The following is a 19,044-nucleotide window of genomic DNA, read 5'->3' on the forward strand; positions in this document are numbered from 1 at the left end:
TTTAATGCTTCGTTGCTTCATCTAATATCTGCAGATAACTGGAAACCTTTGATATGTGGCTATATAGGAGAATGCTAAAATCCCGTGGATTGACCGGTTTACAAATGAGGAGCTTCTCAGAAGATTATAGAAGAACCGAGAGGTACTGACCCTCATTAAATCTCGAAAGTTAGATTCTAGAAATGTCCTGCTACAACAATCCATCCTGCAAGGAAAAATATTTGGAAAGCGAGGTCCAGGAAGAAAAAGAACATCCTGGTTAAAGGACCTCAGAACCTGGTTCAATACAACATCTGTACAGCTTTTCCGGTCTGCTGCGGATAAGATCAAGATTGCCATGATGATCTCATCAGACATATTATATAGGAGAAGAAACGTTTTATTTCCTTTTAGGCCTTACTCCTTAGAGATGGCCATAGGTCAATAGCATTATTCATACTTGTTTCATGTCTTTTAATAGAACGCTTAAAATTATCGCTTTACTGATATATATTTGGATTTGCGAACTTTCCAAAAGATAACATTGTACAAACAAGCTGTGTGAATTTTGTCGATTTTTCTGTTTTTGATAACGTTATATTTTTATAATTTACGCAAAAACGGTTCCTATCTAACCACCAATTTATCATTTTTGAAAAATATAAAAGGCATAAAATGTGATCTTTGTGGGTAATATTGTATGACAGTGTTCTACTTGATTTATTAAAATGAAGAATACTTTGGTAGCTTTGTGCCTGTGCTTAACAATTTTTGAAAGTAAAGCTCTAATCTTTCAAGGTTTAAAAGGTAACTTTACATAAATAAGCATACATAAAATGCACATCATTGTTGATTCTATTATTTTTTTTATATATTTTTGATAAATTTTCCCATTATTCCTGACTTTTTCGTGTCGTTGTTCCACGCGTTTATTATTCTGCCTTTTCCGTTTTTCCCTATTGGTTTAGCTTCCCAGACTCTTTGGATTTGCCTGCTACTGTACAATGAACAGTGTCTATTCGTGTTAATTTTTGATTGTGTCTGTCCTTCTTGTCTCTATCGTTTTTTTGATGTACATATTTCATTTCTGCTCCTTGAATCCTACTCTGTCTGTGGTTGAAGATTCAGTTTTCTGCTCTGTTTAATAATGTTAGCCCATATATTCTTTCGTAAATATTACTATTTAGGAATCCTCTATTTAGTGCCTGGGATAGTTTTCTTGGGTCTACCCCAAAATACCGACAGCCAAAATCCCGACACGCCAGAATCCCGACAGGCCAAAATCCCGACAGGCCAGAATCCCGAGAGGTTTGAAAGTTTCTTTTTAACAAACATTTATTTCTTGTTTTTTGTTTATGGCCATCTGTTTTTATTTTGTGTTACTAAACAAAAGTATTTACCATTTAATATGAACTAATTTTCTAAATAAAATTTCCAACATGGGAATATGAATTAAATTATTTTTTTTGCCAACATATAGTCTCATAATATATGTATAATCAGATCCTGAATTCAAGTTAACTTTCATATAAACTGCTCGTCAAAAGTTAGGGATATAGAAAATTCTGCTGAATTTTCATAGCAGATTTATTCGTAAAGAGGTTAACGGATTCCGCCTATTTTTTTTATTATTTTAGATTTTTCTTTATTATTTACACAGTTATGTAATGGTTCACTCAAACTTTTTTTTGTACTTATACCGTTTGGAAGAAAAGAAATGTTTTTCTTATGTTAAGTTTGAGATGCCCTGTAGGGAGGACCAGGTACAAATGTGAGTATACATCAAAATCGTATTGTAGTCTTATGTTTTGTGAAAATTTTTTTTTGAATGTTCCTGATATCTTTAGAAACAAAAAAAATAGACGGTTTTGAAACTTACCATGTGTTTTAACCGAAACAAAAGTTTGAGACACCTTGTATTGAGAAAAGGGCACAATAGTCCTGTCGCCAGGGGGGTACAACGTTCTCTTCAATTCAGATGGACTTACCCAATTTTTTTTATGTATTTTGACCCGTAAAACACGAATTTTTTGGGTAACAGTTGATCCGGATGTCGATAAGTTTGTTATAAACAAAGAACTTGATTAACTACATAACAGAGATTTTTCGCAAAACAAAACATTTTTTTGTATTTTTTGGGTGATTCTCAGTTTTACAAGTTTTTTCGTAGGATGCATAGTTTTAGAGATAAACGCGATTGAACTTTCAAAAAATCGAAAAAGTGCAATTTTTGAACCCGAATAACTTTTGACTAAAAAATAAAACAGCAATTCTGCTCACTGCATTTGAAAGTTCAAGTCAAATTCTATCGGTTTTGATTATTTGCATTGCTAAAAATTAAATTTTTATTTATTAAACAAAGCCATAAACACATAGTGTTCCCCGTGCCAATGCATGCGTTTTAATGTACGTAATCTACGTATAAATTGTCTGTATGTGCCTACTCGTTCGATTTCAAATGGAAAATGCATTGAAAAAATCATTCAATCACTATGTGTTTATAGCTTTGTTTAACAATAAAAAAATTAATTTTTAGCAATGAAAGTAATCAAAACCGATAGAATTTGACTTGAACTTTCAAATGCGGTAAGCAGAATTGCTATTTTATTTTTCAATCAAAAGTTATTCGGGTTCAAAAATTGCAAATTTTCGATTTTTTTAAAAGTTCAACCGCGTTTATGTCGAAAACTATGCATCCTACGAAAAAACTTGTAAAAATATTTCTTACTTAGAATGACCCAAAAAGTATAAAAAAAGTTTTGTTTTAAGAAAAATCGCTTTTATGTGATTCCTCAAGTTCTTTGTTTATAACAATCTTATTGACATCCGGATCGACTGTTACCCAAAAAATTCGTGTTCTACGGGTCAAAATACATAAAAAAACTTGGGTAAGTCCATCTGAATTAAGGACGCTGTTGTACCCCCACTGGCGACAGGACTACAAGGGTTAGTATACCTCGATATTATGTTGTAGTCTCATATTTTGTGAATATTTTATTTTTTTAATTTCTCTGATATCTTTAATAACAAAGAAACTAGACGGTGTTACTCTTTAATATGTGTTTTAACTGACGACTTGCGCCACACCACACATGTGAAACATAGAAACACATATTAGAGAGTAATACCGTCTAGTTTCTTTGTTATTAAAATATCAGAGAAATTAAAAAAATAAAATATTCACAAAATATGAGACTACAACATAATATCGAGGTATACTCACCTTTGTGCCTTTTTCTCCCTACAAGGTGTCTTAAACTTTTGTTTCGGTTAAACATATGTTAAATTACAAAACCGTCTATTTTTTTTTTGTTTCTAAAGATGTCAGGAACATTCAAACAACAATATGTTCACAAAACATAAGACTACAATATGGGTCTGATGTATACTCACATTTGTACCTCGTTCTCCCTACAAGGGTGTCTGAAACTTAACATAAGAAAAACGTTTCTTTTCTTCCACCCGGTATAAGTACATAACATAAGTTTGAGTAAACCTTTGCACAACTGTGTAAATACTAAAGAAAAATCTAAAATATAATGAAATAGCGGAATCCGTCTATTCGCGAAAAAATCAACTATGAAAATCAGCATAATTTTCTATATCCCTAATTTTGACGAGCAGTTTAATAGATATTATCATGTCACTTATAATTTTCCATTTCAGTAAGTATAGCTTTTATATTATAAAATGCAGTGTTTAATAATTTTTTCTTCTAAAATAGATAATAATTAGTACCCGTACTTATTAGTAAGAAATTAATTTTTCAATTTCAATACTCCATAATATATGATTTGGTATTGCATTTGAAAAGGAAACAATAAATATTAAAAATGTAGTGGTCGGAATATTTACTTATGTGAGGATTGTTGCATGTCGGGATTTTGGCCTGTCGGGATTTTGGGCGCCACCGAGTCTTATACTCTCTAGTTTGGTGTTGAGATCGTCCTGGGTGATTGCTCTGTTATTTATTACTATTCCCAGCTATTTGTACATATCTGTTTTAATTTTTTATCTATTTCCCCTTCGATTAGGCCACCCGTGTCTTTTTTCTTATGATTTTCATTATTTGTGTTTGCTCTTCATTTACATTAGGTTGTACGTTTTGCTTCTGAGTTTTTTTTTGATATAATATAGTGCAACCACTGAAGGTGGATATGAGCTATTACCTCCGATTTCGTTGAACCTCCATCGATTTGCATGAAAATTGGTGAGTGGTTAGAGGATATCTCAAGGAACAAAGGTGACATGGTGCCAACTTGCGCTTTTACCCTGGGGGTGGATACCACCGCTCCTCGGGGGTGAATATTATTTTATTAAAAATAACCACACAATTCGACAGAGGGACAAATTATAAGCAAAATTTGTTATATTTTATTAAAATAAATCAAAACTTTTTGAGTTATTAAAGATCAAAGATTTTAATTTTTCGTGAGAAAAATGTATGTTTTTAACCGATTTTTCATAAATAACTCAAAAACTATAAGTTTTTTCAAAAAAGTTATTATTATCAAAATTGGGGCTAATAATAAAAGTCAAATAAACTCCTTACTAGAAAAACAATGCTAACTAAAAGCGAGTTATAGGTAATTGAATGTATATTTCTTTCGTGGAGTACCCAAATCTAAGTATTGAAGATTAAGTACCGGGAAAATGGTGCATTTTATAACATAAACTTATTAAACATTTGTCAAAGTTCACAGAAATATCTATCAAATAAGCCCTCGAACAAGTTGATAGCATTAAAATTTATGCACCAAAAATGGTTCAAGGTGTATCTTTTAAAAAATTTTCCAAAAAATGTTATTGTTTTTTTGTAAATAACTCCGTTAATTTTTAAGATATACGATTCACCTAACAACTAGTTAAAATTTGATTCCAAGAGCTATTAAAAAACGTCAAAATTAGTCTTTTAAACCTCTTACTTTTTTTAGAAATAAAAGGTTAAATGGCCCCTGTTACATGGTTCTCGCAGCAAAATTGAAATATTAAACGTTTCTATCTCGGTTATTTTTTACTTTACGGAAATAGTAAAGTAAATAAGTATTTGGGACAGAAAAAAATATAATTTAGTTAAATATGACTTTTTACGTATATTGAGTATTTTTGGAGTTATTATCAAAAGAAAATGAAAAGTACGATTATTTTAAAAATTCTGATTTTTTAAAATTATATCTGTTTTTTTCAAAAATATGCATTCTAAACCGGTCAAATTGTTGAAATCATTAACTATGTTGACCTAAAAAAATTCTTGTGAGGATTACTACAAATTTTAATTATTGTGGAAATGGCGTATGTTTTATTTTTCACTTTTTCCTAAAAAAATCGAAATAATTCTCTTATTTTCGTCATAACTTGCTTAATTTTGATTCTATTAACTTCTACTGGAGCTCATTTGATAGGTATTCCGAAGTATTTTGACAAGTGCTTAACAAGTATTGATGTGATCTTGATTATTGATATGAGATAATATTCTTATATGTCACTTAATTTAATCAATGTATTAATACTAATCTAATTAATTAACCAGATCACATATCAATATGTTTTCAATCTCAGGGCGAATTATAAATTAATTACTTACTTTCGTGGCTTCTAAATATTTCTTAATGGTTCCTAATCGGGATAGAAAAGAAAAGAGTAAAAAAAATACACATATGGGTTACAATTATAATTAAAATATTTTTTATTTTATTTAAAAGGCAATCAATGCTTAATATTTGCTATTTCTTATTATTCTTAAACATAACATTTACAAATGGGAATCTTATTTTCTTTTGGTTTTCAATTGAAAGTTTTTATTAACATTTAACTATTAGGAGTTATTAGCAACAACTCTATTTAAGTTTGATGAAGCTTTTCTGATATTATTGATTATGTTATTCAATTTTTATGTGGAATTTAATACGAAAAACCCATACATTCATGTCCAAACAAATGAGACTGACCTTTTCCTGGTGAACTGAAAATGTCCTCACACAAAACCCGTTCCTGCTATCCTTGGCTGCGATCAAACCTCGTCCTGGCTTCCAATAATGTACTCCTTTGAAAAACTAGCTCGAATAGCTCTCGTTCCTGCTTCGGTCGTGATGCTGTGTTCTACCTTTTTCGAAACTGCTATCAGCTACCGGGACACTCTTGGCTCAAGGAGGTTCTTTTACTCTCGACCTGGCCTACTTCTCGTTCCACGATAGATACTCCACACTCACGGAACTACCGGCTTTCTCACTCTCCGTACACTACCGTCTACTACTCGACTTCCCTTCTCTCAAGCTCAAAACATTCTGATCTCTATTTGTCATTCATTCCCCTACTTTCTAAATATCCCTTCCAGATTCACAAATCAAACTTCCACCACCAACTCTCATTCGCAGTATTCCTCAAAACCAATTTTTAAACTTTCTAAATATGCTTAATGGATTTCAAAAAAAAAATAGTTAATTCCCATTCTAAAATTACTTTCTACTAATTACAAAATTTTAATGACCTATTCTCTATTTCTACTAAGTCTTATTTAGCATCGGCTAATGATCGAAACCTTCCGCGAAAAACGATAATGAACTATCATCTATTTCACTGAGTTTTATTTAGCATAGGCTAATGATCGACCTTCCGAGAAGAACGATAATGGTACGCGTCATTCACTTTGTTTATCTAAGCACATTGTTCCGAGTTTCGTACGCTTATTCTAATCACTTCTTAAAATTAAATATAACAATTTGTTGTATACAGGTTGTTCTAAATTTATATGCCCGAGGTTGAGAAAATTAAAAATATTTTATATTAAAGTGAATTTTGTTTATAATTATCAAATTTTAATTTTTATATCAAATAGAAATATAACAAATCCCCGCCTTGTATTCGATAAAATTTATCTGCATTGTTAAATAAATTTTCTCGAGGCAAAACCAACTCCCTGTATATTTCCTTACTTTAATCTACTTCTTATACCCCTTCTTCGTGTATTACTCTAATTAGTCCCACCTGTAGAGTAATTGTTTCCTTATTTTCAGTGTCCTCATCCTGTGTTAGAGTGTCGGCTATTATGTTGCCTTTCCCTTTTTCCCATATTAATCTTCTGTCTTTTTCCTCAGATTTTTCACATACTTTTATCGTGTATTCTGCATCCTCGTTTTCATATGCCTCCTCTTCAAATGCCACTGTTTCGATCATATCTTTTTCGCTTTCATTTTTTTGCTTTATTTCTTCTTCTCCTGAGCTCGTCTCTTCTTTTGAGGAATCCCAGGTTTCCTTTGTTTCTGATACTCTCAAATTTTCTTCTTCTGGGCTCAACTCTTCTTTTGATGAGCCACAGGTTTCATTTTCTTTTGTCTTTTTCTGACTTTTTCTCCCTTTTCTTCTTTGTCCTTGCTTCGTTGCCAAATTCATTTCCACTGTTTGTTCTTTACCTGATTCGTCCGTATTTTGTTTCTCCTGTTCCTTGTCCTGTTCTTCTTCTTTTTCTTCTGTTAGATTCATCGTATTATTTTTAAAATCTATCACTACATGTTTTTCTGCCAATTCGTCAACTCCTACTATCATGTCATGTGACATGTTTGGCATTATTACACATTGTAGTGCATACATCTTCTTACCCAGTCGTACCATTACTCGTATGCCTTCATTTATAGTTGCCAATGTCCGTTTGTTTGCGCCCACTAAATTTACCCTAGGTATTTTGTAAATTAAATTTGTTAAGTTAACTTCTTCTATTAGTTTTCTGTTGACCAATGTTATTTCAGATCCAGTGTCTATCATAATTTTAATTGGTTTCTCGTTGATAAATCCATCCACAAATTTTAAATTAACTCCATTTTTCTTTTTGTTGTTTCTTGCCAATTTAATAAACTCCTTGGGGTTACAAAAGATTCCTGTTTGATTTTTGGTTTTTAGTGAGCGCCGTCGTGAAAAAACGCCGGTTGCTCATCGTTGTTTATATTTTCGTCATAATGTCTCTCTCCGTCATATCCATCTGTCTGGGTATTATTTACTTCTCTTCTATTTTCTCTTGGTCTGTCGGATCTGTTTCGGTTTTCTTGATATCCCTGTTCATTTTGTCTACCATTATTTCTGTTTTCTTAATTTGAGCGTGTGGTGTTTCTATTCTGGTATTCTCGATTTCTGTCCTCATTCCATTGCCTATTTCTTTGTTCATAATTTCCTCTTCCGTTGTCTCTATTTTCGTTTTCCCTTCTGGGATTAAAATCTCGTCTTGTATAGTCCCTCCTATTTTGATTTCTATCTCTGTAATCCTGTGTTTCTCGGGGCCTGTAATCTTCTCGCGACCTTCTTGATTTTGTTTCTCTTACACGTAATTCTCTTATTTGTAGGAATTGGCATAAACTATCTATGTCTTTGTAGTTTTGCAATGTGATATGGTCTTCCAGCGTTTCTTCGAAATGTCTTGCAATCAGTTCGACTAATTGTTCCGATGAGTAATTATATTGTAAATGTTTTGCGTTATAGTAAATTTGTAATGCATATGTCCTTTCTGGTATACCCATCCTATCATTGTATTTCCCATTTTGCAATTCCTTGTTAATTTCCAATTGTTGGACTTTTCCCCAGAAATAATTCAAAAATTTTTGTTCAAATTGTTGCCAACTGTCAAATTCTTCTTCTTTGCAATCGAACCATAGGCTTGCTTCATATTTGAGATGGTTTCTGATAGTTTCTTTTGCTGTTTCGAAATTTCCGATGTGCTGTATTTTCTTTTTCAGGCTATTTATGAACGGCACTGGGTGTAATCTTCTTACATCCCCGCCAAACCTTATCTTCACGTCATCTGTGCTATGTATAACCATTTCTCTTCTTTCTCCTACATTTTGTTGAGTATTGATTTCCGCAATCTTTCTTTCCACTTCTTCTATGTCTGCTTGAATAGCGTTTTGCAACTTGTTTTCCAAACTTTCCATTTCTTTTTTCTGGCAATTCGTTATCTCCTTTATTTTATTTTGGATTTTCATTTCTTGTTCTTTCATCTCGTTTTTCATTGTTGTCAAACATCCTTTTACTTCCTTTTCATACTTTCCTATGCGTTCCTCCATTTTCTTGTTGTTCTCTTCTATTGCTTGTTTTGTTTCCTTCTGATTTTCTTGCATTATTCTTTTTGTTTCATCTATTGCTTGTTTTGTTTCTCTTTGATTGTCATCCAGTTTTTGTTGTGTTTCATCCATTTTTTGTTGTGTTTCATCCATTTTTTGATCCACTTTATCCATTTTCTTTGATGTTTCATCCATTTCATTTGATGTTTCTTCCTGATTTTTATCCATTTTCCTTTTTGCTTCATCCATTGCTTGTTTTGTTTCTCTTTGATTGTCATCCAGTTTTTGTGACTGGAGTTGCATCAGTTGTAATAGTTTATCTATTCCTGATAATTCTTGCTGTTCTGATGCCATGATTGTCGTGTCTAAAATATCTTCTTGGTCTGAATGTTCTTTTTGTTTTTTGTTGTCCTTGCTTTGGCTTCTTGTCACAGACATTTGTTTTCAAGAAGTATTATCCCCGCCAAATATGAAATTTTACTAGTATGTTACCAATACGACTTTTTTTTACCCAAATATTATAAATTGTCAATAAATATATCAAATGTAAATATCGTAAAATAAAATATTAAATCAGTTATGTAAAATTTGTACCTAAAGAGATCTAAAATTTTATGTTATCAAATGTAAGTATCTCACTTTTTACCACAGGCATATAAATTTTAAAATACCGGCTTTACTCTTTCTATCCTTTAAATTTGCCACTAGAAATACTTTACAATGCCCCACGTTGGGCGCCAGTTGATGTGATCTTGATTATTGATATGAGATAATATTCTTATATGTCACTTAATTTAATCAATGTATTAATACTAATCTAATTAATTAACCAGATCACATATCAATATGTTTTCAATCTCAGGGCGAATTATAAATTAATTACTTACTTTCGTGGCTTCTAAATATTTCTTAATGGTTCCTAATCGGGATAGAAAAGAAAAGAGTAAAAAAAATACACATATGGGTTACAATTATAATTAAAATATTTTTTATTTTATTTAAAAGGCAATCAATGCTTAATATTTGCTATTTCTTATTATTCTTAAACATAACATTTACAAATGGGAATCTTATTTTCTTTTGGTTTTCAATTGAAAGTTTTTATTAACATTTAACTATTAGGAGTTATTAGCAACAACTCTATTTAAGTTTGATGAAGCTTTTCTGATATTATTGATTATGTTATTCAATTTTTATGTGGAATTTAATACGAAAAACCCATACATTCATGTCCAAACAAATGAGACTGACCTTTTCCTGGTGAACTGAAAATGTCCTCACACAAAACCCGTTCCTGCTATCCTTGGCTGCGATCAAACCTCGTCCTGGCTTCCAATAATGTACTCCTTTGAAAAACTAGCTCGAATAGCTCTCGTTCCTGCTTCGGTCGTGATGCTGTGTTCTACCTTTTTCGAAACTGCTATCAGCTACCGGGACACTCTTGGCTCAAGGAGGTTCTTTTACTCTCGACCTGGCCTACTTCTCGTTCCACGATAGATACTCCACACTCACGGAACTACCGGCTTTCTCACTCTCCGTACACTACCGTCTACTACTCGACTTCCCTTCTCTCAAGCTCAAAACATTCTGATCTCTATTTGTCATTCATTCCCCTACTTTCTAAATATCCCTTCCAGATTCACAAATCAAACTTCCACCACCAACTCTCATTCGCAGTATTCCTCAAAACCAATTTTTAAACTTTCTAAATATGCTTAATGGATTTCAAAAAAAAATAGTTAATTCCCATTCTAAAATTACTTTCTACTAATTACAAAATTTTAATGACCTATTCTCTATTTCTACTAAGTCTTATTTAGCATCGGCTAATCATCGAAACCTTCCGCGAAAAACGATAATGAACTATCATCTATTTCACTGAGTTTTATTTAGCATAGGCTAATGATCGACCTTCCGAGAAGAACGATAATGGTACGCGTCATTCACTTTGTTTATCTAAGCACATTGTTCCGAGTTTCGTACGCTTATTCTAATCACTTCTTAAAATTAAATATAACAATTTGTTGTATACAGGTTGTTCTAAATTTATATGCCCGAGGTTGAGAAAATTAAAAATATTTTATATTAAAGTGAATTTTGTTTATAATTATCAAATTTTAATTTTTATATCAAATAGAAATATAACAGTATATTATATAAAATGCATCGTTTTCCCGTTATGTAAGTTTGAATACTTTGATTTGAGTACTCGTCGAAAAAATATATAATCAATTACCCATAACTCACTTTAAAATAACATTAGTGTAGTTCTTTAAGTGGGGAGTGTATTCAATTTTTTATTATATTTATTTTGGTAATAAAAGCTTTTTCACAAAATGTTATAGTTTTTGAGTAATACGTGAAAAACATGCATTTTTTTAAGAAAAATTAAAATCTTTGATATTTAGTAACTCAAAAAGTATTGACTTATGTTAATAACTTTATATAACAAATTTTGCTTAGAAGTTGCCCCTCTATCGATTTCTGGTATTATTTTTAATAAAAAAAAATTTCACCCACGAGGAGGGGTGGCATCCGCCCTCAGGGTAAAAGCGCAAGTTGGCATCATGTCACCTTTGTTCCTTGAAGTATCTTTTAACTACTCACCAATTTTTATGAAAATCGATGAAGGTTCAACGAAATCGGAGGTGAAAACCTTCAGTGACTCCACTAATATTAGGTGCCTATGCTTGATTTCTTTTATTATTACTTTATTAGCATTATTTTGACTTTTAATATACAGTGATGAGCGAGCTAATAACCGGCAAAATTACGCAAAAGATGGAAAACATTAAGTTATGAGATAAAAAGAAATGAAACTAGTAAAGGTGGAACAGTTAGCGATAAAAACCTATAAATTTACATTTTACTTATTGTTTCCCACCTCTAGACGTATCGGACGAGTTTGGCAACTGCCACTACAATAGTGACAGTTTTAGTTCACATACTCCTCTGATACGTCTGAAGGTGGGAAACAGCAAATATAATGCAAGTTTATAGGTTTTTATCGCTAAATCTCCCACCTCTACTAGTTTCATTCCTTTTTATCTCACAACTAATATGTTTTCCATCTGTGTTTTTTTTTTTTCGAGATGTTGAATCGGGTTTATGCCATAGCGTAGTATTACGTTCTTTAAAGGTAAAATATTGCAAAACCCCTAAATTTAAAAGAACCGCTTGGATTAATATGAAATTTGGCATACACATAGCCAACAAGTCAAAGAAAAAAAGTAATATTGTGCCGATGTGTGCTTTTGCCCTGGGGGTGACTTTCATCCCCTTTTGGTGGTGAAAAATATATGTTCGAAATAAAACCGGAAGTTGATAAAATGACTAATTCTAAGCAACTTTTGTTCAATAAAGTTTTTTTACCAAGTTAATACCTTTCGAGTTATTTCCGAGTGAATATGTTAATTTTTCTACAAAATATCCACGTTTTCAGACGGTTTTTCGCAAATAACTCAGAAAATAAGTATTTGGTCGAAAAAAACTTTGTATCAAAAACATTGCACGTAAAAAAGTGAAAAACATAGTGTGTATATTAGGTCACTACACCTAGTACAAGCAGAGTTATAGCTAATAAAAAATAGGTTCATATTCGTCAAATTCCAATTCGAATATTTTAACGTGCCATAACCAAAAAACGAAGAATTTTTTTGGGAAAACTCATTGTAAGTTTTTTAAAGTGTATAAAAAATGCTTATTATTGTTTAAAAAAAAAAATTTAGCATCAAAAGTAAACAAGTTACGCTCAAAATAAAGTTGGTCCCTTTTTTTGGTAAGAAATTGGGAAAATCACCCCCTAATTAGCATTTCAAATGAACTTAATTGTTACCCCTTACAAGTTTTTTACTCGCGTATATATTGATCATATGATCTGTAAGTTTTATCGGTTCAAAGTCCTTATTTTTTAAAGACCTGTAGTTAAAAGGGCTTGAACGAGTCACTTATCACGAGTGTATGCAAATTTATAAACATCGAATCTTAACCAATTTTTGTCTTACAAAAAAACAAAAAAAAAATACAAAATATTCAGAAAAGTAAAGCCGACTTTTTTTATTGTTTAAGATTTTTGGTATCTCTAACGATTTTTAAGTTATTTTGAAAAAAACCATTTTTTTTCAAAATTAATTTTTTTTTAAATTTCATTTTAAAACCAAATTTTTTCAAAAATAAGCACTTCGAATCGATGAAACTTACAGATCATATAAAAACAACATAAGTAAAGTAACTTGTGAAGCGGTAACGATTAATTTCATTTAAGTTACTAATTGGGGGGTTATCTTCCTGATATTTTTTTGCCAAAACAAAAGGGATCAACTTTATTTTGAGCTTACACTTGCTTACATTTGATGATAGAATTTTTTTTATAAAAACAGAAATAAAGCTTTTTTAAACACTTTAAAAAAGTTGTAATATATTTTCTCTAAGAAAGCTTCATTATTTGGATATTTCACATTGATTTATTCTATTTGGAATTTTTCGAATGTGAACTTATTTTTTATTAGCTATAACTCTGTTTTGCTAGGTATAGAGACCTAATATATACAGCGTTTTTTTTTCACTATTTTATAGGCTATAGTTTTGCTAGGAATATTTTTTTTCGACAAAATGCTTACGTTTTGAGTTATTTGCGAAAAACCTAAAAACGTGGTTATATTGTTGAAAAATTAACATTCACTTGCAAATAACTCGAAAAGTATTGATTTGGAGAAAACACTCTACAGACCAAAAGTTGCTTAAAGTTAGTCAGTTTATCCATTTCGGGACTTATGGACCGATGGGGTGAAACTCACCCGCAGGGCAAAACACACAAATCGGCACCATATCATATTTTTTCTTTGACATGTTAGCTATGCGTATGCCAAATTTCATGTCAATCCAAGCGGTTCTTTAAAATTTACAGCAAAACCGTTAAAGAATGTACTATAGTGAAAAAAAAAACAATTAATAAAAAAATAATAATAAAAAATAGGTCAGCGAAGATTATGTCGACAATACAGTGATGAGCGTGCTAACTACCGGCAAAACAGCACAAAAGATGGAAAACGTATTAAGTGAGCTAAAAAGACACGAAACTAGTCGAGATGAGAAATTTAGAGATATTAACCTATAAATTTACATTATATTGATTGTTTATCATCTTCAGACGAATCGGACGAGTTTGATAACTACCACTGTTATAGTGACAGGTTTAGTTGACATACTCCTCTGATACGTGTAAAGGTGGGAAACAATCAATATAATGTAAATTTATAGGTTAATACCTCTAAATTTCTCATCTCGACTAGTTTCATTTCTTTTTAGCTCACTTAATACGTTTTCCATCTTTTGTGCTGTTTTGTCGGTAGTTAGCGCACTCATCAATGTATTGTCGACATAATCTTCGCTGACCTATTTTTTTATTATTATTTTTTAATTAATTGTTTTTTTTTTCACTATAGTACATTCTTTAACGGTTTTGCTGTAAATTTTAAAGAACCGCTTGGATTGACATGAAATTTGGCACACGCATAGCTAACATGTCAAAGCAAAAAAGTGATATGGTGCCGATGTGTGCTTTTGCCCTGCGGGTGAGTTTCAACTAGTTTCATTTCCGTTTACCTCACAACTTAATACGATTTCCATCTTTTGCGCTATTTTGCCGGTTATTAGAGCGCTCATCACTGTATAGCGTCGAACTACTGGTTGGCATTAGGAAAGATGTTACCCGAAACGGAAAGTTCATTACTGGCCAATCAGGATCAGGTCAGACCAACTAAAAATTACCTCAAATATATCGTCAAAGACCCTCAGGTTCAAAACGACAAATTCCGATATAGATGTCAAGCCCAATAAATCATTTAACATATTACCGGGGGCCTCCAGGCATTTTCTGCAACTGAATGCAAGGAACGGCACGACTCAGTAGGAAAGATCCTCCATCGACAGATAGCTATCAAACTGGGACTTCTCCAAACGGACTATCTCCCATATTATCAATACGCTCCTGAGAGTATGCTTGAGAATGGCAACTATAAGCTATACTGGGACCGCACTGTGCTCACAGAACAGACAGTAGCACATAAGAGATCAGATCTCGTATTAGTGAATAAATTAACGGTACAACAACACTCATTGATGTGGCGATTCCTAAGTAGACCAGGGCCCATCTGTAAAAATATTAGTACGTTTGGACGTTTAGAGGTGACTCAAATTTTTTTGCAGGAATTGCTTGAAAATAAATCAAATATTAATATTTGAGTTATCCTCCCTCTCAAAAAGGTCCGGAACATTGTTTAAATAATCGAAATGTCAAAAAATTAAGGAAAAATTCGATTTTTTTATTGGTTTTTTGATTATAACTTTAAAAGTGTTCATTTCCGAGAAAAGTTGTGCTAATATAAAAGTTGCGTAATTAAATTTCCTACAATATAGAATTGGTTAAAAATTTAAAAAATAGTCACCCTTGTTGCAAAATAGCAATAATTGTGAAAAAAAAACATACAAAAACAAGTATTCGTATTTTACGTTTTTCAACCATTTATGCTACATTTAGGACCTTCGTATTTCATACTGAAAAACTTTATGATACAGTAAAATAATACTGTAAATTTAATTAAGATCAGTTTAATAGATTTTGCAAAATAAATTTTGCAATCCGGCTTTCGTAAAAAAAATTCATTTTTTCAAAATGTTATAGGACTGAAAATAAAGCAGATAGCACCTTGAAAATTTTTTTGCGTATAGAAGTGTACTGTACCTTTCATTTTCAATTTTGAAAAATTAAAATTGATTAACACCACGGCTTCAGGAATTTTTTTAAATAAACATTAATTATTGGTGCTACGCGCAGGACAGCGGATAGTTTGCTCTGATTGGGCATTCCAATGACCTTTGATAATGATTGATACATTTTAATTTTTATTACATTTCGATATAAATAAATAAATTTGTTTATTGCAAAATAAAAACACCTACTCTATCCTTTGAAATAACACTTTTATTAGCAAAAACTTTCTTTGTTCATATATTTTAACTTAAATAATAAAAGTTTATTATTTTTAAACATATGCAATTGTTTAAACAATATTTCACAAACAATAATAAAATTAGTTTAATTTTTGTGGAATTAAAATAATAAAATACAACAAAATATAGAGTAAGAAAATAATATATTATATAAAGATTGGAAGAAATTTTGGTGGAAATCAACTTGTGTGAATCGAACACCGCTGTCCTGCGCGTAGCACCAAAAATTATTTTTTATTTCAAAAATTTTCTGACGCCGTGATAATTAATCGATTTTAATTTTGAAAATTGCAAATGAAAGGTACAGTAAACTTCTATAAGCAAAAAAAAATCAACTTGCTATCTGCTTTATTTTCAGTCCTGTAACATTTTGAAAAATTGAATTTTTTTTGCGAAAGCTGGATTGCAAAATTTATTTTGCAAAATCTATTAAACCGATCTTAAAGAAATTTACAGTATTGTTTTACTGTATCATAAAGTTTTTCTGGGTAAAATATGAAGGTCCTAAGTGTAGCATAAATGGTTTAAAAACGTAAAATGCGAATACTTGTTTTTGTATGGTTTTTTCGCAAATATTGCTATTTTGCAACTAGAGTGACTATTTTTTAAATTTTTAACTAGTTCCGTATTGTAGGAATTTAATTACGCAACTTTTATGTTAGTACAACTTTTCTCGGAAATGAACATTTTTAAAGTTATAATCAAAAAACGAAGAAAAAAATCGAATTTTTCCTTCAATTTTTGACATTTTGATTATTTAAACAATGTTCCGGACCTTTTTGAGAGGTAGGATAACTCAAATATTTTTATTTGATTTATTTTCAAGCAATTTCTGCAAAAAAATTTGAGTCACCTCTCAACGTCCATCTCAAAACAGATGCGCCCTGGACTGAAGAACAATAATCTACGTACTAAATTTACTGAAAAGATCGCCAAGTTCAGAGATCTGGAAATTTAAATACGGAGACAATGGAGAATACAAAGTACACTGGGCAGTTTCTGGCCAGAAATTGGCCAGTGTTGTCTTTAATGTTACTTTGCATATTTCTTTATTTTTTTCGTTTATCCCAACAGCTACTAGAATATCCCTAATTAGAATATCCATAGAATCTTCCTATGTAAACTGTTCCTTTTGTATTTTCGGTGAATAATAATAATTCTTCCAAGAATATATACATATTATAATAATGCATCATCTTCGTTTGACCTATGGAGTTTTAATTTCACTTATGTGTGTAATCTGGAACCTTTAGTATCGAGTCATTTTATATTTTTGATGTGGATTTTGTATTCTATAGTACATTCTTTTACGGTTTTTCCTGTATATTTTAAAGAACCCCTTGGATTGACATGAAATTTGGCATACGCATAGCTAACATGTCAAAGAAAAAAAGTGATATGGTGACGATGTGTGCTTCTGCCCTGGGGGTGAGTGTCACCCCATCTCATGGGTGAAAAAATATATGTCCAAGATAAGTTCCGAAATGGATAAACTGACTGATTTTAAGCAACTTTTGTTCTATAGAATTTTTTCACCAAATCAATACTTTTCGGGATATTTGCAAGTGAATATTATGTTCATTTTTCAACAAAATAACCACGTTTTTAGACGGTTATTCGCAAATAACTCAAAACGTAAGCATTTTGTCGAAAAAAAAAATATTTTTAGCAAAACTATAGCATATCAAAAAGTGAAAAAAAGGTGTATGCATTAGGTCTTTATACCTAGCAAAAGCAGAGTTATAGCTAACGAAAAATAGGTTCATATTCGAAAAATTCCAAATAGAATAATTCAATGTGAAATATCCAAATAATGAAGCATTCTTGGGGAAAACACATTACAACTTTTTTAAAGTGTTTAAAAAAAGCCTTATTTCTGTTTTAATAAAAAAAATTCAAGCATCAAATGTAAGCAAGTTAAGCTCAAAATAAAGTCGGTCCCTTTTGGTTTGGCAAAAAAAAATCAGGAAGATCACCCCCCAACTAGCAAATTAAATGAAGTTAATCGTTATCGCTTCAAAAGTTATTTTACTTATGTTGTGTTTATATGATCTGTAAGTTTCATTGATTCAAAGTGCTTATTTTTGAAAAAATTTGGTTTTAAAATAATATTTTTAAAAAATTTAATTTTGAAAAAATGGTTTTTTTTCAAAATAACTTAAAAATTATTAGAGATACCAAAAATCTTAAACAATAAAAAAAGGCAACTTTACTTTTCTGAATATTTTTTTTTTTTGTTTTTCTGTAAGACAAAAATTGGTGAAGATTTGGTGTTTCTAAATTTGCATACACTCGTGATACGTGACTCGTTCAAGCCCTTTTAGCTACAGCTCTTTCAAAAATAAGGATTTTAAACCGATGAAACTTACATATCATATGATCAATACGTACGCGAGCAAAAAACTTGTAAAGTAGTAACAATTAAGTTCATTTATAATGCTAATTAGGGGGTGATTTCCCGATTTCCCGATTTCTTACCAAAAAAAGGGACCAACTTTATTTTCAGCGTTACTTTTGATGTTAAAACTAAAAAAAAAAAAAATAAAATTAAGCATTTTTTTTAAACACTTTAAAAAAGTTAAAATGAGTTTTCCTAAAAAAAAAAATGCTTCGTTTTTTGGTTATGGCACGTTAAAATATTCGATTTGGAATTTGACGAATATTATGAACCTATTTTTCATTAGCTATAACTCTGCTTCTACTAGGTATAGTGACCGAATGTATAAACCATGTTTTTCACTTTTTACGTGCTATATTTTTGATACGAATTTTTTTCTCGACTAAATACTTACTTTGTGAGTTATTTGCGAAAAACCGTCTAAAAACGTAGTTATTTTGTATAAAAATTAACATATTCACTCGCAAATAACTCGAATAGCATTATTTTGGTGAAATAATTTTATAGAACAAAAGTTGCTTAGAATTAGTCATTTTATTCATTTCCGGACTTATTTCAAACATATATTTTTCGCCCCAAAAAGAGGGTGAAACTCACCCCTAGGGTAAAAGC

At 31.0% G+C, this 19,044-nt stretch overlaps 1 protein-coding gene across 1 annotated transcript in view; it reads left to right on the plus strand.

Moving 5' to 3' along the window:
• The first annotated feature begins 633 nt into the window (after positions 1–633).
• The window catches only part of LOC114332413 (perlucin-like), a 29,662-nt gene continuing 11,251 nt past the window's right edge, over positions 634–19,044 (plus strand). Inside the window, exon 1 of the mRNA XM_028282212.2 lies at positions 634–786. Coding sequence (XP_028138013.1) covers positions 708–786 — 79 coding nt within the window. The 5' untranslated portion in view covers positions 634–707. The remainder of the gene's footprint in view (positions 787–19,044) is intronic.

Source organism: Diabrotica virgifera, chromosome 9 (genome assembly GCF_917563875.1).
Source record: "Diabrotica virgifera virgifera chromosome 9, PGI_DIABVI_V3a".
Classification (NCBI taxonomy): Eukaryota; Metazoa; Arthropoda; class Insecta; order Coleoptera; family Chrysomelidae; genus Diabrotica; species Diabrotica virgifera.